This window comes from Podarcis filfolensis (assembly GCF_964270895.1).
Source record: "Podarcis filfolensis genome assembly, chromosome: 8".
Classification (NCBI taxonomy): Eukaryota; Metazoa; Chordata; class Lepidosauria; order Squamata; family Lacertidae; genus Podarcis; species Podarcis filfolensis.
In genome coordinates this window covers 78,439,000-78,462,230 of record NC_139611.1, presented here as the reverse complement: position 1 = coordinate 78,462,230, position 23,231 = coordinate 78,439,000, and the positions used below count along the sequence as shown (strand labels likewise).

The 23,231-nt window shown below is 45.7% G+C and overlaps 1 protein-coding gene and 1 long non-coding RNA gene across 3 annotated transcripts in view; both read left to right on the top strand.

Moving 5' to 3' along the window:
- LOC310769234 overlaps positions 1 to 23,231 on the top strand; it is a 130,988-nt gene that overhangs the window by 8,742 nt on the left and 99,015 nt on the right. The gene's annotated exons all lie outside the window — the stretch shown is intronic.
- LOC310768025 (phospholipase A2 inhibitor gamma subunit B-like) lies at positions 10,467 to 18,000 on the top strand. Its single transcript, XM_083625729.1, has 5 exons — positions 10,467 to 10,546; positions 11,574 to 11,696; positions 14,728 to 14,877; positions 16,571 to 16,717; positions 17,630 to 18,000. Exons 1-5 carry the CDS (start codon positions 10,495 to 10,497, stop codon positions 17,887 to 17,889), a joined length of 732 nt encoding a protein of 243 aa, XP_083481855.1. The 5' UTR covers positions 10,467 to 10,494; the 3' UTR covers positions 17,890 to 18,000.

Below are 23,231 nucleotides of genomic sequence, written 5' to 3'. Positions count from 1 at the left end.
TGCAGGCTTCAACAGGCTGATGCAATACTCTGTGAAGTGCTGGGTCAGAGTGACTCAGCAGGAATGTGATTAATGTGATTGGCTATCACCTGTTTTAAAAAGGAAAGCCTGCTCAACAGAGTGTGGTGGTTGTGCTGCGGTGTGGTGATGCTGTGGTGGAGAGTATTCGTTTGCCTTAAGGAGCAGGTACTCTGTATGGACTGTTTTTGTAAATACTTGTATATAGCTCACATTAAAAAGACTGCACTGAAAAGAAACCTGGGACTCTGAGCGTTTCGCTAAAAAGCGCCGCGAGGAATTCGCGACAGGGTTATGGGCTCAGCACGCTTCCACTGAGCAAGAGTACAGTTATCTAGCCATGGGTGCTGGAGGTGAGCTGCAGGGATGGAGCAGTCCAGAACTGGCGTGTTGCTGGAGAAGCTGACGGCCACAAACTACAGCATCTGGTCAGTCCGCATGCAACACTTCCTCAAGCGTGAGGGCCTGTGGAAGGTGGTGGAAACTCCACTGCAGCCCCCGAGGAGGATGAGGACGACGATGAAAAGCTGGCACTAGCAGAGGCCCAGCTAGAAAAGGATGAGAAAGCTTTGGCTACGATCATTCTTAGAGTGGACGACAGCCAGCTAGTCTACGTAGCTGATAAGGTGACGGCAAGTGAGGCGTGGAATGCGCTCAAGGCTGTCCGTGTGTGAGAGACAGCTGGCTCACTGATAACACTGACCAGGAGACTGTACCGGTGTTGGAAGAAACCGGGGGACTCCCTGGTAAACCACCTAAAATTCCTAACAGGCTGTTTCCAGGAGCTAGCCTTAAGAGGGAGGCCTGTGGGGGAAGAGGACAAAGTCTTTATAGTCCTGAGTTCCCTTGATGACAGCTATGATATGCTGGTCAACTCCCTCGAGTCGGTAGAGACTGATAAGCTGACTCTGGAATACGTTACTGGACGGTTGTATGCAGAGGAGGACAGGCGTGCAGAGCGAAAGATGACCTCAGCCCAGCCGTTGGAGCATCCCAGAGGGAACAACAGCCGGGAAGAGCAGAGGTGTCGGGAGCCAGAGAAACAGCCAGGAGGAGCTGCTGCCGACCAGCTGGTGGTCAACAAAGTAAAAAGGTGTTTTGCTGCAAGTCCAGTGGACATCTGCTGCGGGACTGCCCGAGAAAACAACAAAAACAGCAGAAGCACAGGAGGCAGCAGAGAGAGTCTACCGCTTGGGTGTCTGCAGATGGTCAAGAAAAGGAAGAGCTGTGGGTTCTGGACAGTGGAGCTTCTCAAACCTTTTGTAAAAGAAAAGGATTGCTAACTGATGCTAGGGCTTCAAACAAAAAACATGTAAGTCTTGCTACGGGCCAGAAAGCTAATGTGGTTTGTGAGGGGGAGGTTGTGTTCCCACAGCTGGGACACACATTCAGGAATGTGTTGTGTGTGCCTAGTTTGCAAAACAATCTCCTGAGTATTCCAGACTTGGCAAAAGCAGGCTTTGAAGTAAACTTTGTGGGAGATCAGTGCCAGATAAAGCAAAATGGGGCAGTGTTGGCAAATGCTAACCTTAGAACTAATATGTATGTACTGCAGTGTGAGTCTAAGGTTGCGAATGTGCAAAATGTCCCAACCCATGATATGTGTATTCATCTCCTGCACAGGCGTCTGGCTCATGCTAGCTTTAAGGTGCTGAACAAAACATTGGAGTTGTGTGGGGGGATGAAAAACATAAAAAGTTGTGATAATTACTTAGACTGTAATATCTGCAAGGAGGTTAAAAGCAGGGCTTGCCCAGTAGCAAGAGCAAGCCAGAGAGAAACCAAAAAACCACTGGAGTTGATTCATGCTGATGTAACTGGTCCTTTTCCACCAAGTGTCTCCCATAACAAGTACTGTTTGATCCTAGTGGATGACTATTCTAGATTTGACTGGGTCTATCTATTAAACTTTGAAGTTCTGGGTAAGAAGGGTAGAAAGGCAACTTGGCGAAAAGGTGTGCTCTATTCAGACAGACAGGGGAGGAGAGTTTATGGCAAGCTCCCTAAGAAACTGGTTGCGTTCCCAAGGGATTAAACATAGGCTTACCAATGTGGTGACGCCTCAGGAGAATGGAGTAGCAGAGCGTAGGGGAGGTGTCTTGCAGACACAAATGAAAGCATTGTTAGCAGATGCAAATCTTCCAATTAAATACTGGGCTGAGAGTATTAAGACCGCGAATTATATTGGGAATCGCTTGTGGTCAAGGGTACTAGATGACATACCCTATAAAATTCTCTATAACAAAAGTCCCAGTTTGCAACATTTGAGAATCTTTGGGACAAAGGCGTGGGTTGACATACCTGTAAAGAACCGAGGAAAAGGTGGGGAAAGGGCACAGCAGTTGCTATTTCTTGGGTATGAAAATGGTACGAAAGCCTACAGGTTTGAAGATGATAAAAATCTTTTGAGTTATAGTCGATTAGCCAGCTTTAATGAGCAAAGAAATTGGCCCAAGATACATGCAAACCTGCTGCCAGAAAAAGTTTTACTGCCAAGCGTACCTGATAAGGCAGTTGAAACAAAGCTAAGAATTGGCAGCTCTCCCAGAGAAACTGAAAGGGAGGAGGTAAAGGTTGAGTATTTTTCTCCAGCTGCTAGCATGGAGCAGGGGAGAGAAGAACGTGCAACAGGGACAGGAGCAAGTAGATCTACAGAGTCAATCCACCCCAAAAGCAGTCCTGAAGGTAGCCCAGGGGGTGAGATTAATGAACCAAGGAGGTCTACAAGAAGTAATAAAGGTCAACCTCCAGACCGTTATGGGTTCCCAGCCACCATAAACCAGGTTTGTGTAACTGAGCCAGAAAACTTTGAAGAAGTGCAAGAGTTACCTACTCTAGAGAAAGAGGCGTGGTTAAAGGCAATGCAGGCAGAGTATAACTCTCTGCTAAACAACGTGTTTGTACCTACAGAATTGCCTGAAGGTAAAAAGCCCATAAGCTGTAAGTGGGTTTTTAAAGTGAAAAAGCTGGCTGATGGTAGCTGTCAGAGGAAAGCCAGGTTGGTTGCAAGGGGCTTTACACAAAGAAAAATGATACATTATGATGAAGTGTTTGCCCCAACAGCAAAGGCTGAAACAGTAAAATCAGTTTTAGCAATGGCAAGTCTGAGAGGGTTAAAAGTTAATCATTTTGATGTTGCCTCAGCATATTTAAATGCTCCTATTGACACCGAGGTGTATTTACAGCAAATACCAGGTTATGAGCTGGAAAAAGACAGCATGATGTTAAAGCTGCAAAGGGCACTATACGGTTTGCACCAAAGTGCACGTCTATGGCATCAATGCATAGATACAACTTTGAAAAAGATGGGATTCAAACAAAGCCTGGCTGATTCCTGTTTATATTCAGCAATGGTGCAAGGAAGTGTTTGTTATTTACTTTTGTATGTTGACGATATCTGTCTAATAACAACTGCACAAAAGCAAGTGTCTTGGTTTAAACAGCCTAGGTAACAAATACAAACTGAAGTATTTGGGAGAGATTCAGAATTACTTAGGAGTAGAGGTTCAGAGAAATGAAGAGGGTGTCTACTCTCTGAGTCAGAAGGGAAAAATCGAAAAGTTACTGAAGACATATGGAATGGAGAGGGCAAATGAGGTTGACACTCCCATAACTACCCAGTACAAAAATGAACCAGAAGGACAAAAATGTGAGAATGCAACAGCATTTCATTCTCTGTTGGGTTCTCTGTTATTTTTAAGTTGTTGGACAAGACCCGACATAACATTGGCAGTGCACATGTTAAGCCAAAGAAGTGCAGACCCGGCTCAGAGAGATTGGGTAGCACTTAAAAGAATCCTAAGGTATCTGAAAGGCACAAAAGATTACAAACTGGTGCTGGATACAAGATATGATCAGCAAGTGTATGCATACGCTGATGCCAGCTGGGGGGACAGAGAAAATGGAAAGTCTACCACTGGCTATGCCATATATATTGGAAATGCCCTGGTTCAGTGGAAATCCCAGAAACAAACATTTGTTGCCACAAGTACTTGTGAAGCAGAGTACTCAGCCATAAGCGAATGTGTGTCACAAATAGAGTGGTTTGCTTGTCTAACAAAAGAGCTTGGAATACCTTCTGAAATGCCAATCACTGTGCTAAGTGACAACATGGCTGCACAACAGCTTGCTAACCAACAGAACTTTAAGAGCAAGAGTAAACATATTGCTATAAGATACGGAAATGTGAAAAATGCTTTGGAAAGAAATGTGTTAAAGGTACAGCACTGTAACACAAAATGTAATGTGGCAGATTTGTATACAAAATGTTTGGATGCTCCTAAATTTCGAGACTTAAGAGAATTATTAGGTCTCAAGCCTTTGACTTAAGGAGGAGTGTTGGGATTCGCAGGATACTGAGTAAGTCTGAAGGCTTCAACAGGCTGATGCAATACTCTGTGAAGGGCTGGGTCAGAGTGACTCAGCAGGAATGTGATTAATGTGATTGGCTATCACCTGTTTTAAAAAGGAAAGTCTGCTCAACAGAGTGTGGTGGTTGTGCTGTGGTGTGGTGATGCTGTGGTGGAGAGTATTCGTTTGCCTTAAGGAGCAGGTACTCTGTATGGACTGTTTTTGTAAATACTTGTATATAGCTCACATTAAAAAGACTGCACTGAAAAGAAACCTGGGACTCTGAGCGTTTCGCTAAAAAGCGCCACGAGGAATTCGCGACAGGTTCTGGGCAGGTGGCGATGCTTGCGCAGCTTCGGATTGGCTGCAGGAAGTTCCTGCAGCCAATCCGAAGCCTTGCTGCCCACATGCTGAAGTAAACCCAGCACGGCCACGGATGGAGAGGCCGGCTGTGGTCGTGGGCCATGCCATGGGCATCATGGCTTCAGCTGGAGCTTGGCGTGCCTGCTGGCCCTGCGCCTGGCGCCCCACTCGGCCCTGCTACTGGTGGTGTGCTCGGTGGCCATGCTAGAACAGCTGGAGGGTGAGCTGTCTGGTGCCTTCCCAGCGCTCTGTGTGTGCGGCTTACCCGCCGAGATGTGCTCATGAGTTTGTGCAGAGTGCGTTCCACTTCTAGGTCCGGAGGCAGCTGTGGGACTGGCTTGCAGGGTATTTATATTTTTCAAAATATAGTCCAGCCTCCCACAAGGTCTGAGGGACAGTGGACTGGCCCGTGATGAAAAAGTTTGCTGACCCATGAGTTATACCAATGTAAAGATCTATACACAAAGCTTAAAAACTATGCATCAAACAATTGCCGTTTTTTGTAATAATTTGTCCTGCACGGCCAGGGCTTCTTCCTTCCATCAGTCTTGGCCTGGCATCCAATCTAGCATGTTGGAACAAAGTCTTTCACTCAAATAATCCATCAAGTCCTGTACACCTCAATATAACTTCATTTTTTTAAAAAAACAACAATCATTTCCCACATTTTCTTCAAATCTTTATATGTCTTTCCCCAGGCATTTTTGATAATTTTACATTGCCACCACATACGGTAGCCTCTTAAATATTTTGCCCTTCCTTTTTGTTTCTTCTCTAATGCAGTCAAAGCCTCTCAAATAATTTCACACGAGGTACCATCTTTATCAGTCAGGTCCTCCCATATCATTACACATGCAATTTCATTTTTGTCTTTGACTATTCTTACTTGCCCTTGAATTTTCCTCAGACCTCGTTTGTCTACCAGTCCCACCTTGGTGGTTTGTGCATTCACCTCTTTTAATGGCCTCGCAGCCTCTAAAAGTATATAGTCATACCTAGGGATAAATACGCTTCAGGGTGAGTGCTTTCAGGTTGCGCTCCGCGGCGACCCAGGAGTAACAAAGTAACGGAGTGCATTACTTCCGGGTTTTGCCACTCGCGCATGCGCAGATGGTCAAAATGACATCACGCGCATGCGCGAAAGTGGCGAAACGCGACCCGCGCACGTGCAGATACGCTGTTGTGTCTTACGTTCTGTTCAGGATGCAAACGGGGCTCCGGAATGGAGTCCATTCGCATCCTGAGGTACCACTGTACTGGTATTTTAAATTTTTTAGAGGCTGCATTGTTAACATCTTCTTTTATCTGCTCAAATTCTATTTTAATATCTAAAAGTGAATCAAACAATTCATATTTTAAATTATCTTGCCTTGTGGCCTGACTAGTTAGTTTTAGCACTAAACTTTTTCCTTTTGCCGTTTCCAGTTTAGATTGACCGGGGGGGTGGGGTGGGCAATTCTCTCTCCTTTTCCCAGCTTCCTCTATAGAGTTTAATTCCAAAACACAGAGTTCTTTCCCACCACAGCATGTATTCTTTTTAGCTTTATCAGTACTTTATCAAGGTCATAGACTCAGTAGAGCAGGCATTCCCAGCCTGCGGCTCTCCAGATATTTTGGCCTACAACTCCCATGATCCCAAGCTTGCAGGACCAATGGTCAGGGCTGATGGGAATTGTAGTCCAAAATATCTGGAGGGCCAAAGGTTGGGGATGCCTGCAGTAGAGGAAACCTATTTTTCAAACCTATTCCTTCTCCCACAAATATCAATTTTTAACAATTATATATTCAAATCTTTGCATCCATTCACGTAAAAAAAAAAAAATCCAACATAAAATATTAATATAGATTTCAATTACTAAAAACGTTCCTTTTCACAACTATAAGTAAAATTTTTAAGACCATGGTGTTGGGGCTCTCTGATGCTCCCAGGAGTCTGGCACAGCCTTCCATTTTCTGTCTCTCAATGCTGCATTGTAGCACCTTTTAAAATCTCCCGATATTGGCAGTCAGTAAAGAGAATCCAATATAATAAATCAAAGTTATTAAATTTATTTTAGCCGGTATTCACAGTAAATAATCTTGTCCTCTTCTTTTTATCTTGACCTTTAGCCAACAGATGCCTTTTTGGTAAAGTACATATTTATAAATCATTCCATCAATTGGCATTGTATTATTTCTCAGTCCTCCATTTTAAATCCAGTTCAGTTTCAGATAGAGTTCAAGTTCTTTTTAAAGAATGGTATAAGCAATGGAGAGGCAGGCAATGGCTGCATTTGGCCCCCAGGTCAGAGGTTCCCCACCCCTGGAATAGATTACAAAAGGGCTCCAAAGTTTCCCCATTTTTTCTCTCCTTTGGCTTCTCTGACTCAGCCAAATGAACAGCTTGGTGATTTTAGAAAGAAACTGTGAAACCATGTTTCTTCAGCAAGCACATTGTGAATCCACTCGTCTTCAGCAGGTACATTGGGTGAGCACCACTTTGAGGCAATCAAGATTTGGGCTAATGTTAGATTCCCCACAAGCTTCAACTGGAACAGCTTGCATCAGCCTGCTGAACCAGTCCAGCTGTGCCAGAACCCTGTTGTCGCAATGGCCAGCAAGATGCCTGTGCAAAGCCTCAAAGCAGGACTGGACAGCAACACCAGGTGTCCCCATCCCGTCCCCCCGCTTGTGATTCCCACCAACTGACATCCACAGGAATACTGTCTCCAACACTTGAGGAAGAACATGGCCAGCTTGGTTAGTAGCAATTGATAGACTTCTCCACCACTATTTTCTTCTAATCCTCAACCAAACACATCCCAGTTGCTGCCCATCTTTACTTCCTGAGTGCAAATTCCAGAGTTTAACTACCATATTTTTTGCTCCATAAGGCGCACCTGATCATAAGGTGTACCTAGTTTCTAGAGGGGGAATTCAAGGAAAAAAAATATTATTTAAAGGGAGCGCTGAGCAGAGCCTGTATGCATCCCAGGCTCTGCTCAGTGCTTCCTTTCACAAACTGCGTGGAGTGTGTGTGTGGCTCTTGGGGGCTTTTCCCCAAGGAGGGAGAAAGGAAGCCCATCTCCCTCCTTGGGGAAAAGCCCCCAAGAGCCACACACACACTCCACTCGGCTCTGTAAAGGGAGCGCGGCTATCCCTGGCTTTTGCCGCCACCTCCCGCAAAAGCCAGGGATAGCCGCGTGAAGCCTCCGCAGGGCAGCGGGATGAAGGCTCCCCGCTGCCCTGTGGAGGCTTTGCGCCGCTAAGGCAGAAGCTAAAACAGCTAGGGGGGCTGCACAGCACTCTCTCTAGCTGTTCTGGCTTCTGGGGTAGCCCCCGAAGCCTCCGCAGGGCAGCGGGGAGCCTTCATCCCGCTGCCCTGCGGAGGCTTCGTGGACTACACCAGAGCTGCTCAGGAGCTTATAGGGGCTGGCGGGAGAAACTTTTGCGGGCTTTTTTATGAGGTGGGAGAAGGGACTGACGCAGCCAGTGGTGCACTCTTTAAAGGGTGCACGGCTTCTACTGGCTTTTCTATGAGGTGGGGGAATTCCTCCACCTCCCGCAAAAGCCCGCAGAAGCCGTGCGCTCTTTAAAGGGTGCGCGGCTCCTGTGGGCTTTTCTAGGAGGTGGGAGAAGGGACTGATGCGGCCAGTCAGTCCCTTCTCCCTCCTGGGGAAAAGCCCGCAAGAGCCACACAGAGCTTGTGTGCAGCTCTTGGGGGCTTTTCTTGCCTGCCTCCCTCCTGCATTCGCTCCATAAGACGCACACACATTTCCTCTTGCTTTTTAGGAGGGAAAAAGTGTGTCTTATGGAGCGAAAAATATGTTATGTGTATTTCAAGCAGCACTTTCTTCCTTCTTTCTCAAATCTTCCAACATTCACGGTCATTGGCTGCCCACAAATTCTAGTGTTATGAGAAAGGAATAATAAGGAATTTGTGGTAATAAAGCTTTGAATGTGGTCACTTTGAATGTGACCTGGCAGCAAATTGGCAGCCAGTGCCACTTTTCTCAGCAACAGAGTGACACGTGGCCAGCAGCCTGCTGCTATGAGCACTCTGGCTGTTGTGTTCTGCAATAGCTGCAGCTTCTGCATGCTGCCATAATCAAGTCTTGAAGTTACCAGTGCATGAACCACTGTGTCCAGGCTGCCAAGCAATTGATCTCCAAGACTCAGAAATCACTCAGTCATAAGCCTCCAGCTTTTCACAGTTCAAGCTCAGTTTGTTGGCAGTCACGCACCAAGGCAACCAAGCATCAATCTAGAGTTTGCGTTATGGAGTTTCTAGGGCTGGGTATCTTCAACATATGGATGACACTTCACTCCAAAACTCCAAACGATCATTTCCAACAGCTTCATATTGATGTTCAATAGCCACTACATACCCTCCAACATTCCTCAGATGAAAATAGGGACAGTCTTCCTTTCAGGGTATTCTCACAACTTTCCACCTGTGAGCATAAAGAGCCCTTGCTTTGGAATTTTGCTGATCAATATCCCCAGCCAGAAGGGTTCTGGACTCTTGGAAAAGTCAGTCTGATTTTTAAAAAATCATTATATAATATGTCCCAAAGTTCTTACCCTCCCTGCAGGTCCACCCCATGTGACAGAATGACCCCTTGCAATGGTTACATTTCCAAAACTTATTGGGTACATTCTTATACATTCGAGCTAACCTCTTTGTGTTGAATGGTTTATTTAAACATTAAGGTTCATTATTGTTTCACAAGATGCGTATCTCTTTAAAAGCCAGAGTAGATATCATAGCCTAGTTTTACAGCTGTGAAACAGTATAGCAGGTGCTGTTAAGTTGTGTTAATTAAGCTGCATCAGCAATTGGATATAAAGAGCAGTGTGTACCTCTCTCAGTACTCTGGTGAATGGGTCATACTTACAGATTTAATGTAAGAGGAGTCTTTGTTTTTGTAATTAAAGCCAAGCAAAAGATTTTTTTGCATTTCTTCGTTGTTTCCTGAATGTGTGGTCTCCCCAGCATGCTTTCTGCAGCGCAATTAATCTGCTATATACGCAACACTTTGGAGTTAAATACCATTGGTACATCATCTTATAATAATTCTCTCTTACAATAAACATGTCTAAATAAGAATATGAAAAAGAAGATGGTGAGGGAGGAGGACATGAGCCCAATGTCACTCCCCCCACCCCCTCCAATGTGATTACCAACATATGGGAGTCTCATTCTTCTTAGAAGAAAAACAGCCCCAGTAAAAGATCGTCCCTTAAATCTGCAAGCTTCTCTGGACAGAGGCCTGCAAACTCACCCCCTGCTCTTAAGTGTAACCAACTTATGTTAAAGAACAAGTGGACCAATTCTTTACCCCAAAGACAAGTGCATTTAATGGGACTGAGGAAATCTAGATCGTGAGTCACTGTGCATTTTATAAATGTACAATAAAGGAAATTCTGGAGAGACATTTGTCCCCCTTCCAAAAAAAGTTCATGCTGTCAGGGAAACTGTCTTGGCTTCCAGAAACCTAATCCAGTTTCAGTGCTGTAACCTGAAGGGACTCGTTTCCCCACATCCAGGGTTGAGAAATTGAGGCTGGAACAGATTAGGAGGAACGTGTCCTTGGAGTTCTTGGAAGGGGGAAGAGATTTAACTGGTTTTCAACACTGTGCTTTACATTATCTTATAGCATGATTAGAATTCTAGCAATTTGTGACACTGTCCTGAACACGTTGTTCCTGGCTACTGTCAAAGTGCTTCTTGCAATCTTCTATAAATTCCAGAACTCCATCCTGGTTCTTCAGCTTTCTAGAATGATGAAGACACTCCTGATCTCCTGCCTCCTCTTGACCCTTCTGAATCCAGGTGAGCAGAACCACAGCTGCTGTGCTGTTCATCATGTTTCCAGGAAGGAATTAAGCGGGGGGTCAGCCATTAAAGCAGGAGAAGAAAGTAACAATGAGTTGTGGTTCCTTTGAAAGGGAGAGGAATAAAGCACAAGGCCAAACTACAAGGGATCCTCCATGATAGATTTTTCTTCTTCCCAATATTCAATTTTTATTTAACCAAATGCGTACAGAGAGGTGTCGTATTCCTAAGTACATTGGGGGAGTAAGAGAGGCAGTAGCTCACTCTTTGATAAACCAGAATACTAGCTTATATCGAAAGCAAAGAGTAAGTTTCTTGCATTTGTAAAAACCTATGATAGGAGACAATGTATATGATAGGAGACGATCTCATATTTTGGAGTGGAATTATCCTACCCAAATTCAATGTTTTAGTTTGCTGGTGTTACACTCCACCCCAATCTCTGAGTGGAGTCAGGTTTTAGGGGTACCAGATGCACTTATCAGAGCCTTTACTATGTTTGCTGGAGCTGATGCGAGTTGTAGTACAACAACTTCAGGAGGGTTAAAGGTTTCCCAACACCTTCTCTACTGGTCCTCTCCCTCAGTCTGCAGGAGCCATCATGGACAATCATACTCTGGTCAATGCAAGGCCCACCCCCATTCACAGAGTTTAAGAACTACAGAGGGAATATATATAGAAAGCATTACATAGATGAACAATGACCCATCTAGTCCAGCATCTTGTTCTTGCCATGGGTCCTATGGGAAGCCCGAAAGCAGGACCTGAGTGCAACAGCTCTCTTTCCAGAAACTAGTATTCAGATGAATAGTGCCTCCAATGTTGGAGAAAGAATATATCAATTGAGGATGGTAACCCTTAATTTATCTATTCCGCTTTCAAAGCTATCCAAGTTGGTGGCCTTTGCTGCCTCTCGTAAGATGGGGTTTGTAGCAGAAAGTGTTGTATTTCTGTACCTTGACACAGACCTATTCCCCCTACATAGTTGCTAAGGATTTGTAAACCCATTACTCCCTGTCTGCAGTGGCATCTCTGATATGTGAGTCTTGTTGGAACAGTGAAGGAATAGATTGCCGAGGCGAGACTGAGGAGTGTGATGAGTCCAGTGACCAGTCCTGCATGTCTGTTGTTGGATTTGGCAAAATGCGTAAGTGAGAACTTTCAACCTTTTTGACCACTAAAACGTAAACCCCCTGACTCACTTTCTAAGGCCATATCTTAGCCACAAGCCACGGAACATGACTTTTCATAAAGAGTTGTTCTAAGTACTGCATTGCCTGTAGGAGCAGGGAAGAAATTCAAGACAGTTCGTATTTAAGGGTGCTGTCAGAGCTACCCCAGGTCCCAGCTCACAAAGGACCAATGCTGCTTCGTTGTTAAGTACAAAAGTCTTTATTGAAGTTCAGTTTCACTTCCAGAGCCGCAGCGCGGAGCTCTACGTCTCAACCGTTAGACCGCTGATGCTCCGTCTGAGTCTCCTCCCCCTTGACACCAATTTAAGATTCTAGCCTTGCTCCACCTTTTCCGCTGCTCTTTCCTCCTCTGGGTCCGCCTGCCTGCCGGGGTCTCGCCCTTTCTAGCCTCCTCTGACGCTGATTCCCCTGAGCCGTCTCCCTCCCTCCGGCGGGCTTTAGGAGCTGGTTCCCCATCCGGGTCTCCTGCTGTCCCGCACGCCTGCACATTTGAACTTGGCGCGCGCGCCCAGCCAGCAGCTTTCCTCCTGACCGTTTCACTGCTGCTGTCACTGCTTCCCCCTTCGGGGGGGCTAGCTGCAACTGACCTCCCTTCCGTTCCTCCACTCTCCGATGGAGGCGTGGTCAGCCCTGACTCCCTCTCTGGAGGAGACGCTGGCCCTGACACATGTGACTCTTCCCCCCACTACGCTCTGGTGGGGAAACTGGTCCCGATCCTCCACTGCTGTTTTGGGGTTCCCCTCTGGCTCCTTGTTTCTGGTGCGTCCCCCCTGGGACCCCCCTTGCCCTGACCATCGGCGCCCCCTTCTGGGAATCTTCTGAATCGCTGGAGAAGCTCATGGAATCTCTCGGGCCACTGTCATACTCCCCTACGCTGCCCTCGGATTCTTCCCCTTCGCTCTCCAATCCCTCTCTCCCCATTGCTCCTGCTCCTGATTCCCTGACAGTTCGTATTTAAAGGTGCGTTTACTCAATTGGCAGAGCAAAACAAAGCCATCTTTCAGAATCTGCACTTCTCCCATTTTTGCAATTCAGTTGTCCAGCCATGTAATAAGTAGACAAATGCACATACTAGGGTAAAATGTGCATATAAGAACCTACAACAAAATCAAGCAACAGCCACATAATTGATATAAAAACAACAAGCCAAACAATATCCCAACTCAAGTGTCTGTCCAGCAGCCTCAGCTTTTGTAGTTGGAGTCAGTCTGTCGGTTCCCATCTCCCAGGCCAAATGAAAAATGACCTGCAAGGCAGAGAGCTAGTCTGCCAGGATTCACAGCCAAGATGGTCAACAAACTTCCTGCCCACCCCCCCCACGGGAGAAACCATGACTACTTAAATCAGTATGACCCTGCAGATAGGGCCTAAGAGTGAAAATAACATTCAGACTAAATGTTGATTGGGGGGGGGAGTTGGAAACTGATATGAAAATGTGGAGAAATGAACTTCAAATAAGAAACCAAGAGAAACTGATACTGACATATTGCCCCTTCCTAATTGCCTGCGGTACATGCTCCCTTTATGAGCTCCAGCATCGACTCTCATTGCTCCAGTTACATGGGCAGCAACAAAACTTATTTCACTGATTAATTGCTTCCCACGAAGCCTTCTGAACTGATCCCATTCAGTAAGGAGAAGGGTGGTAGAAACCTCTGGAGGGCCAAATGTTCTCCATTCCTGACTTACATTCAACAATTAGATAAAACTGGAGATCTCTCTTTCCGCTCCAAGCAGGGCCTGCTCAACACAATTGGATACCTGAGGAAAACCATGAAATGTTCCCCACCCCGCAGACCGGGAAGAAAAGATGACTGAAGATTAGGCCTGGGCGATTTATTGACATGTCGCCGCAGGACCAGTATGAGGGGCAGACCATGATGAAAGCTTCACTCAGCAGTAAATCGGTGGGGAAAACCCTGCCTATTCTGAGTCCTTCTGCCTCCAGCACCCAGCACGCTGAGGAAAAACTAAACAAGCTGCAGCCAGGAGCTGGAGGCAGAGGGACTCATGAGGGGTGGCAGTTTCATCAACGATATATCACTGAGTGAAATCATCATCATGGTCTGTCCCTCATACCGTTAAGGGGAGAAACAAGCTGCATGACAAGGCTTATAAAACTTGTTCATCCCTCCTTCCCTCCTTAAACTGCTTGGGTTAAGAGTACACCGCTGCCCTCACCTCAGCCAAGGAGTTTTGCAGAAACCCCAGCCCACCACTGGCTCATACTGCTCCCCCTCCCCAGCTGCAAGAGCCATGACCCCGCTCCTGCTTGCACATGAGTAGGAGAGGTATCCCAGCTGTTCACCTGGTGTACTATGGGCTCCATCACCCTTTCCCATTGAGGGGGGCATGGCTGCCCACTGCTCAGTGTAGAAGCTTGAAAGAGCCCCCATCTTACACAAGCCAGTGGTGAGGTGCACGCTCTGGGTGGAGGTCGTCTTGGCTGTCGTCTTGGCTGCCACCTGGCTGCCTTTTTCACCACAGTTGGAAAGACGGAGGCCACCCTCCCGGTCGAAGACAGCCAGGCAGCGCAGGCAGCCATGCTCTGCAAGCGAAGATAGAGTGAGGCGAAGATTGAGTGAGACTGAATCCTGTGCCTTGTGGATTTCACTTGGGAGGGTGGGCTGCATCTTTTCTCCTGGAGAGAATGACCACCCCTCGAGAAAAGAGGCTGTGTGCCTCCATGGACAGCAGCGAAGGTGGAGGGAGCCTCAGAAAGGAGCTCCGAGGTCCCTGCCACGAATGACAGGGGCATTGGGTGGCTCAAATGGGGGAGAGGAACTGACGAAGAAGTGGCAGATCTTGCCTTCAAGTTACACACCACAGCTTCAAAGGCAGCAACATCAGGCAATTCTTTACTTGGTGGTCAGATCTGCTGCCCCTGTGGATCCTGCCACATAAGGTGATAATCAAAGCTTTCCTCATGAGTGCGCCAGCCCTGTCTCCAGGTCTAGTTATTTCCTTTCTATTCTTTTTTTCTAGTTTACACGATCCCAATGGTTCTCAAGTCCTGCATCAAGACAGCATTTTGTGATGCAAACTATTCCAGTGGCTCCCTAATGGATTCAATTTACATCTACAGCAAGATGTCCTGCTGCAAGACAAATATGTGCAACAGCGGACCTCCTGAAAGTAAGTATCATCATCAGGAAAGATGGTTTCACAAAACTCAAGCAATGAGAGAAGTCAAAGAAAGACAAACAAGTTTTTGGCAGTATCCTGATGTCAGGGACTGGCTAGACAAGGAGGAGTGGTGGCAGCCAGTTGCTCCAGGAGGTACCTGAGGGTGGCACTAGGAAAGAAGATTTCAAACCTGATTCAGACTGATGGGACAGGGAGGAGCTACTGACAGAGGGAACGAGCAGGGAAGCATTGGAGCCATAGTATGGGGGTGGCGGGAAATAATAGAACAAAACCCAAAATCCCAATAAGAAGATTACCTGAACAACATGCAGCATCTATTAGCAAGAAATACAAGGGAGCATCACAGTTTTACCTTAGTCCTAGAAACACCCCTCCCATAATGTTACCCACAGTTCCTCTCCTGCAGCAGCTTCTGGTATTTACATCCTATGCTTTCCTCCAAAAAGCTTGAGCTCCCGCTTACCATTTTAGCCTCAAATTATCCAGTTACTCTGAGAGATGGTTCTGGCCCCAGGCCACTCAGCAAGTGTCATGGCTACAGTGGAACTTGAACCCTGGTCTCCTAGATTCTAGTCCAACCCTCTAACCACTACACCTCACTGGCTCATTGGTTTCCCAGTGCTCTAGCCCCCAAACCTACACCAACCCACTTTCTTTGATGCATTTGCATTTTTAGAGATATTTTTAGTGGGACATGCCCCTGTCCTTCTTGTGTGAGAGGGAACTGATTTCTTTTAGGTTTGCATCCAGAGAATTAATATCTTCAGGTAAAAGCAAATGCTAATAAAGATCTATTAGATGCAATGGGCTCTTGTGCCACTTAATTACTAAGCTATAGAGGAACAGTATCTACACAAAGGGGAGAACAAGCAGGTGGCGCAAAAATGAGCATTCACACTTTACACTGCTGGTGCCCTTTGCGGGATCGTGCGTGGTGCTACAGTTCCCAGGGAGCTTACTGGCAAACAGGGGCTGGCTTGCCTCTCAGTGTTAATTTCTGGAGGTTCACACCCAGCCTCAGTAATCAAGTTTCTTGCTGGGAGGTGGAGCTAGCCCCATTTATAAATATGTGAGAGGTAGTTTATTAAGGGTGCTGAGAATTTATAGGAAAACCCCTATCCCCCTCACAGAGTAATGGATTAGCAATCAAACCCCACACAATAGCTCTTATTACCTACTATCTTTATTTAAATCATTATTATCTTTATGAAATCATTATTTTACCTAGAACTAAGCACATCTTTTTCCAGAAGAGATTTTTTAAAGGATAAAACTGCTGAGAGCTTTCTTTCTCTTTCTCTTTCTCGCTCTAAGAAAGAGGGCCAATTTGTAGAATTTTATCATCGTTTGTGTGCGTCTGTGGCTACCATTTTGTCTCTCAGAATGCCCCCCAGTGGTGCTCAGTGCTAAGCCCAATTGCTTAAAGTAGTATCCCTGTGCTTGAAATGTATGCTGTGAATGTGGCCCTAGTCAAAATCTCTTGCCCCATGCCTTAATGTAGCCCTGGATGAATGGAGCATGGCTGAAGCACTCTGCTTGGAGAAGTGCTGGAAGGTGGTACACATCCCTCTTTGAAGGAGGAGAACAATTACTGCCCCTTACATACAGCAAGTTGTGGTTTGCATCTGCAAAAGAAATACATTGACCCCCATCTTGGGGTGGTGTGGTGATTGTTTTACAGTTCCTGAGCATGAGAAGAGGGAGGACAATGGGCTGAAGTGCCCGGCTTGCTTCGAATCCCACACAGACGTGTGCGAGTACATCAGTACCGTCAGCTGTAGAAATGAGGAGGATCAATGCTTCTACTTTGGGGTTCATTTTACTTTCGGTGAGCCTTGTATGATGGAGTGCATTTGGGGCCCATCTATACTATGCATTTAAAGCAGTATCACACCACTTTGAGCAGTCATGGCTTCCTCTAAAAGACGCTAGGGTACTTAGTTTATTAAGGGTTCTGAAGTTTATTAGGAGACCCACGTTATGTACTGAGCTTAGGGTACATCCTAAGAACAATAGGCAAGTAGGATCCTAGATGGGAGCACCCTAATTGGTCTGCAGGAGACGCCCAATCTGGCTCCAGGAGGGGAGTTGAATCAGCCAATCATGCAGGACCCATTGTGTAAATAATGTATATATAGCCACTCCCTGTTCATCATGAGCTAATATAAAGAGCATGAAATCAACACTCAACTCTGAGTATATTTCAGGTTTTATCTGCTTTTATTGCTAATGTAAATATTTCTTGTAAACCCCTAGCAGTTTTTACTGCAATCAAGCAATATATAGATTTTGTTAAATAAAAATACATCTTAAAATTTGTACTTTCATTTGGAAGAGGAGGAAGGATGGAGACCCACAGGCCCAAGATCCAAGGTCATCCCTCTATGACTCTCTTTCTCTGGCCCTTTGGATCCTACTTAGCCACACCTCCTCTTCCTAGGCCACACCCCTCACAAGCCCCACTTCATACCCTACCTGTATGCTATGGCCTGGGTGGGTTGTTGCCCCTGAACTCTTGGTTACCTGGAGGGAGGACAAAGAGGGGGATTTGAATGTATCTAGAAAATAGCCTGCCGCGTAAAGGTGAATTTTACATATGTTTCCATTGGCATGTGCACCTCCCAGAAGGTCACCCAGAATCAAAAAAGGGTCTTGGTCTGAAAAAAAGTCGCCCACCCTTCTGTTTGAGGGGGAGGGTTTTGGATTCCAAAAGCAAATGTGTGTGTTTTTTTCCTAACAGGGGGAGCTGACGTATTGGGTGCTCTCCGAGGATGTGCAACAGCTTCTTTCTGTAACCAGACTGATTGGTTGTTTGAATTTCTTTTGGAAAGATTAAGTATTGCGGTCATTCGTGCAGAGTGCACCAAAGCAATGGAGGACAATGCCAATGAGCTTGTAGCTGAGGGAAGGCAAACCTCCACAGCCCAGAAGAACCCGCCATTTATGGAAATTGGCGGCCTAGTGGTTGAAGAGGGGAGGTCTCAGCCTGAGGACTTCTAGGCTTTCTTTCCAGAAGTCTAGAAGCTCCTCCTCAAAGACAGGCTGTATTTGACTTTCATGTGCAAATGAAGTCATTGAATCATGTCCAAAATAAATATATATGGCAAATAATGTGTGTTCTATCATTTATTCAAATGCATCATTTGTTGGAAAAAATAATAGTGCTTGGAGATAGGAGATATATTTCAGGAGTGAAATCCCTAGCCAGATTTCCATGTCCAATTTTAATCAATAAAGTGTCAACTTTGGGCTCCCTTGTTGTCAGGGATGGTGCATCCCATTTTGCCACTTGAGGTGAAATGGGGAATGGCACAGCAGCCGTGCTGTGTAACTCACACGAAAGCATCACACTTCCTCAAGTTTTTTGTTGCAGTTCACCAGCTAAACAATGTGAAAAATACTGCACACATTAGGGCAGAGGCAACACATCCTGTTTCACCTCTTGAAATCAGTTGCCAATACAAAAGGTCCCTGATGCCTATGTCTCCTTATTTCCAGGGCTTTTCCCAAAACTGACACTATGTGCAACTAATTTCTCCTCTGCCCTTTTAATGCCCCTCCTGGGTTTTTTTTTTGGGGGGGGGAGAAAGGGAAGAGCCTGTTGCAGCAGGATTGGAAGACACCTGTGACCAGGGGCGCCAACTTGGGCTCCAGATTGTAGGTGCCCACCACACACACACACACACACACACACACACACACACACACCATGATGTCATGCCATAACATCATGCCATCACCTGCTGCCCTTCAAGTAGAGATATGTATTGATGCTAGGATGTATTTATTAGATTTTATCCTACATTCCTCATGCTTTGAGTACAGCAGCTTAAAAAGTCTTTATCCCTTTCTCCCCTTAATAATCACACAGATTATTGCTGTAAAAGGTAAAGATAACATTTACTCACTCAGAATACTTGTTGAAGAGTAGGAGTAGAGGTTCAGAGAAATGAAGAGGGTGTCTACTCTCTGAGTCAGAAGGGAAAAATCGAAAAGTTACTGAAGACATATGGAATGGAGAGAGCAAATGAGGTTGACACTCCCATAACTACCCAGTACAAAAATGAACCAGAAGGACAAAAATGTGAGAATGCAACAGCATTTCATTCTCTGTTGGGTTCTCTGTTATTTTTAAGTTGTTGGACAAGACCCGACATAACATTGGCAGTGCACATGTTAAGCCAAAGAAGTGCAGACCCGGCTCAGAGAGATTGGGTAGCACTTAAAAGAATCCTAAGGTATCTGAAAGGCACAAAAGATTACAAACTGGTGCTGGATACAAGATATGATCAGCAAGTGTATGCATACGCTGATGCCAGCTGGGGGGACAGAGAAAATGGAAAGTCTACCACTGGCTATGCCATATATATTGGAAATGCCCTGGTTCAGTGGAAATCCCAGAAACAAACATTTGTTGCCACAAGTACTTGTGAAGCAGAGTACTCAGCCATAAGCGAATGTGTGTCACAAATAGAGTGGTTTGCTTGTCTAACAAAAGAGCTTGGAATACCTTCTGAAATGCCAATCACTGTGCTAAGTGACAACATGGCTGCACAACAGCTTGCTAACCAACAGAACTTTAAGAGCAAGAGTAAACATATTGCTATAAGATACGGAAATGTGAAAAATGCTTTGGAAAGAAATGTGTTAAAGGTACAGCACTGTAACACAAAATGTAATGTGGCGGATTTGTATACAAAATGTTTGGATGCTCCTAAATTTCGAGACTTAAGAGAATTATTAGGTCTCAAGCCTTTGACTTAAGGAGGAGTGTTGGGATTCGCAGGATACTGAGTAAGTCTGCAGGCTTCAACAGGCTGATGCAATACTCTGTGAAGTGCTGGGTCAGAGTGACTCAGCAGGAATGTGATTAATGTGATTGGCTATCACCTGTTTTAAAAAGGAAAGCCTGCTCAACAGAGTGTGGTGGTTGTGCTGTGGTGTGGTGATGCTGTGGTGGAGAGTATTCGTTTGCCTTAAGGAGCAGGTACTCTGTATGGACTGTTTTTGTAAATACTTGTATATAGCTCACATTAAAAAGACTGCACTGAAAAGAAACCTGGGACTCTGAGCGTTTCGCTAAAAAGCGCCGCGAGGAATTCGCGACAGGTTCTGGGCAGGTGGCGATGCTTGCGCAGCTTCGGATTGGCTGCAGGAAGTTCCTGCAGCCAATCCGAAGCCTTGCTGCCCACATGCTGAAGTAAACCCAGCACGGCCACGGATGGAGAGGCCGGCTGTGGTCGTGGGCCATGCCATGGGCATCATGGCTTCAGCTGGAGCTTGGCGTGCCTGCTGGCCCTGCGCCTGGCGCCCCACTCGGCCCTGCTACTGGTGGTGTGCTCGGTGGCCATGCTAGAACAGCTGGAGGGTGAGCTGTCTGGTGCCTGCCCAGCGCTCTGTGTGTGCGGCTTACCCGCCGAGACGTGCTCCTGAGTGTGTGCAGAGTGTGTTCCACTTCTAGGTCCGGAGGCAGCTGTGGGACTGGCTTGCAGGGTATTTATATTTTTCAAAATATAGTCCAGCCTCCCACAATGTCTGAGGGACAGTGGACTGGCCCCCTGATGAAAAAGTTTGCTGACCCATGAGTTATACCAATGTAAAGATCTATACACAAAGCTTAAAAACTATGCATCAAACAATTCCCGTTTTTTGTAATAATTTGTCCTGCATGGCCAGGGCTTCTTCCTTCCATCAGTCTTGGCCTGGCATCCAATCTAGCATGTTGGAACAAAGTCTTTCACTCAAATAATCCATCAAGTCCTGTACACCTCAATATAACTTCATTTTTTAAAAAAACAACAATCATTTCCCACATTTTCTTCAAATCTTTATATGTCTTTCCCCAGGCATTTTTGATAATTTTACATTGCCACCACATACGGTAGCCTCTTAAATATTTTGCCCTTCCTTTTTGTTTCTTCTCTAATGCAGTCAAAGCCTCTCAAATAATTTCACACGAGGTACCATCTTTATCAGTCAGGTCCTCCCATATCATTACACATGCAATTTCATTTTTGTCTTTGACTATTCTTACTTGCCCTTGAATTTTCCTCAGACCTCGTTTGTCTACCAGTCCCACCTTGGTGGTTTGTGCATTCACCTCTTTTAATGGCCTCGCAGCCTCTAAAAGTATATAGTCATACCTAGGGATAAATACGCTTCAGGGTGAGTGCTTTCAGGTTGTGCTCCGCGGCGACCCAGGAGTAACAAAGTAACGGAGTGCATTACTTCCGGGTTTTGCCACTCGCGCATGCGCAGATGGTCAAAATGACATCACGCGCATGCGCGAAAGTGGCGAAACGCGACCCGCGCACGTGCAGATACGCTGTTGTGTCTTACGTTCTGTTCAGGATGCAAACGGGGCTCCGGAATGGAGTCCATTCGCATCCTGAGGTACCACTGTACTGGTATTTTAAATTTTTTAGAGGCTGCATTGTTAACATCTTCTTTTATCTGCTCAAATTCTATTTTAATATCTAAAAGTGAATCAAACAATTCATATTTTAAATTATCTTGCCTTGTGGCCTGACTAGTTAGTTTTAGCACTAAACCTTTTCCTTTTGCCGTTTCCAGTTTAGATTGACCGGGGGGGGGGGCAATTCTCTCTCCTTTTCCCAGCTTCCTCTATAGAGTTTAATTCCAAAACACAGAGTTCTTTCCCACCACAGCATGTATTCTTTTTAGCTTTATCAGTACTTTATCAAGGTCATAGACTCAGTAGAGCAGGCATTCCCAGCCTGCGGCTCTCCAGATATTTTGGCCTACAACTCCCATGATCCCAAGCTTGCAGGACCAATGGTCAGGGCTGATGGGAATTGTAGTCCAAAATATCTGGAGGGCCAAAGGTTGGGGATGCCTGCAGTAGAGGAAACCTATTTTTCAAACCTATTCCTTCTCCCACAAATATCAATTTTTAACAATTATATATTCAAATCTTTGCATCCATTCACGTAAAAAAAAAAATCCAACATAAAATATTAATATAGATTTCAATTACTAAAAACGTTCCTTTTCACAACTATAAGTAAAATTTTTAAGACCATGGTGTTGGGGCTCTCTGATGCTCCCAGGAGTCTGGCACAGCCTTCCATTTTCTGTCTCTCAATGCTGCATTGTAGCACCTTTTAAAATCTCCCGATATTGGCAGTCAGTAAAGAGAATCCAATATAATAAATCAAAGTTACTAAATTTATTTTAGCCGGTATTCACAGTAAATAATCTTGTCCTCTTCTTTTTATCTTGACCTTTAGCCAACAGATGCCTTTTTGGTAAAGTACATATTTATAAATCATTCCATCAATTGGCATTGTATTATTTCTCAGTCCTCCATTTTAAATCCAGTTCAGTTTCAGATAGAGTTCAAGTTCTTTTTAAAGAATGGTATAAGCAATGGAGAGGCAGGCAATGGCTGCATTTGGCCCGCAGGTCAGAGGTTCCCCACCCCTGGTATAGATTACAAAAGGGCTCCAAAGTTTCCCCATTTTTTCTCTCCTTTGGCTTCTCTGACTCAGCCAAATGAACAGCTTGGTGATTTTAGAAAGAAATTGTGAAACCATGTTTCTTCAGCAGGTACATTGTGAATCCCCTCGTCTTCAGCAGGTACATTGGGTGAGCACCACTTTGAGGCAATCAAGATTTGGGCTAATGTTAGATTCCCCACAAGCTTCAACTGGCACAGCTTGCATCAGCCTGCTGAACCAGTCCAGCTGTGCCAGAACCCTGTTGTCGCAATGGCCAGCAAGATGCCTGTGCAAAGCCTCAAAGCAGGACTGGACAGCAACACCAGGTGTCCCCATCCCGTCCCCCCGCTTGTGATTCCCACCAACTGACATTCACAGGAATACTGTCTCCAACACTTGAGGAAGAACATGGCCAGCTTGGTTAGTAGCAATTGATAGACTTCTCCACCACTATTTTCTTCTAATCCTCAACCAAACACATCCCAGTTGCTGCCCATCTTTACTTCCTGAGTGCAAATTCCAGAGTTTAACTACCATATTTTTTGCTCCATAAGGCGCACCTGATCATAAGGTGTACCTAGTTTCTAGAGGGGGAATTCAAGGAAAAAAAATATTATTTAAAGGGAGCGCTGAGCAGAGCCTGTATGCATCCCAGGCTCTGCTCAGTGCTTCCTTTCACAAACTGCGTGGAGTGTGTGTGTGGCTCTTGGGGGCTTTTCCCCAAGGAGGGAGAAAGGAAGCCCATCTCCCTCCTTGGGGAAAAGCCCCCAAGAGCCACACACACACTCCACTCGGCTCTGTAAAGGGAGCGCGGCTATCCCTGGCTTTTGCCGCCACCTCCCGCAAAAGCCAGGGATAGCCGCGTGAAGCCTCTGCAGGGCA

Bases quoted from the DNA above. Each gene is read 5' to 3' on its own strand.
- LOC310768025 (XM_083625729.1), top strand. From the start codon at position 10,495: ATGATGAAGACACTCCTGATCTCCTGCCTCCTCTTGACCCTTCTGAAT. The intron at 14,878-16,570 runs GTAAGTATCATC...ATTGTTTTACAG, and splicing joins CAACAGCGGACCTCCTGAAA to TTCCTGAGCATGAGAAGAGG. The intron at 16,718-17,629 runs GTGAGCCTTGTA...TTTTCCTAACAG, and splicing joins TGGGGTTCATTTTACTTTCG to GGGGAGCTGACGTATTGGGT.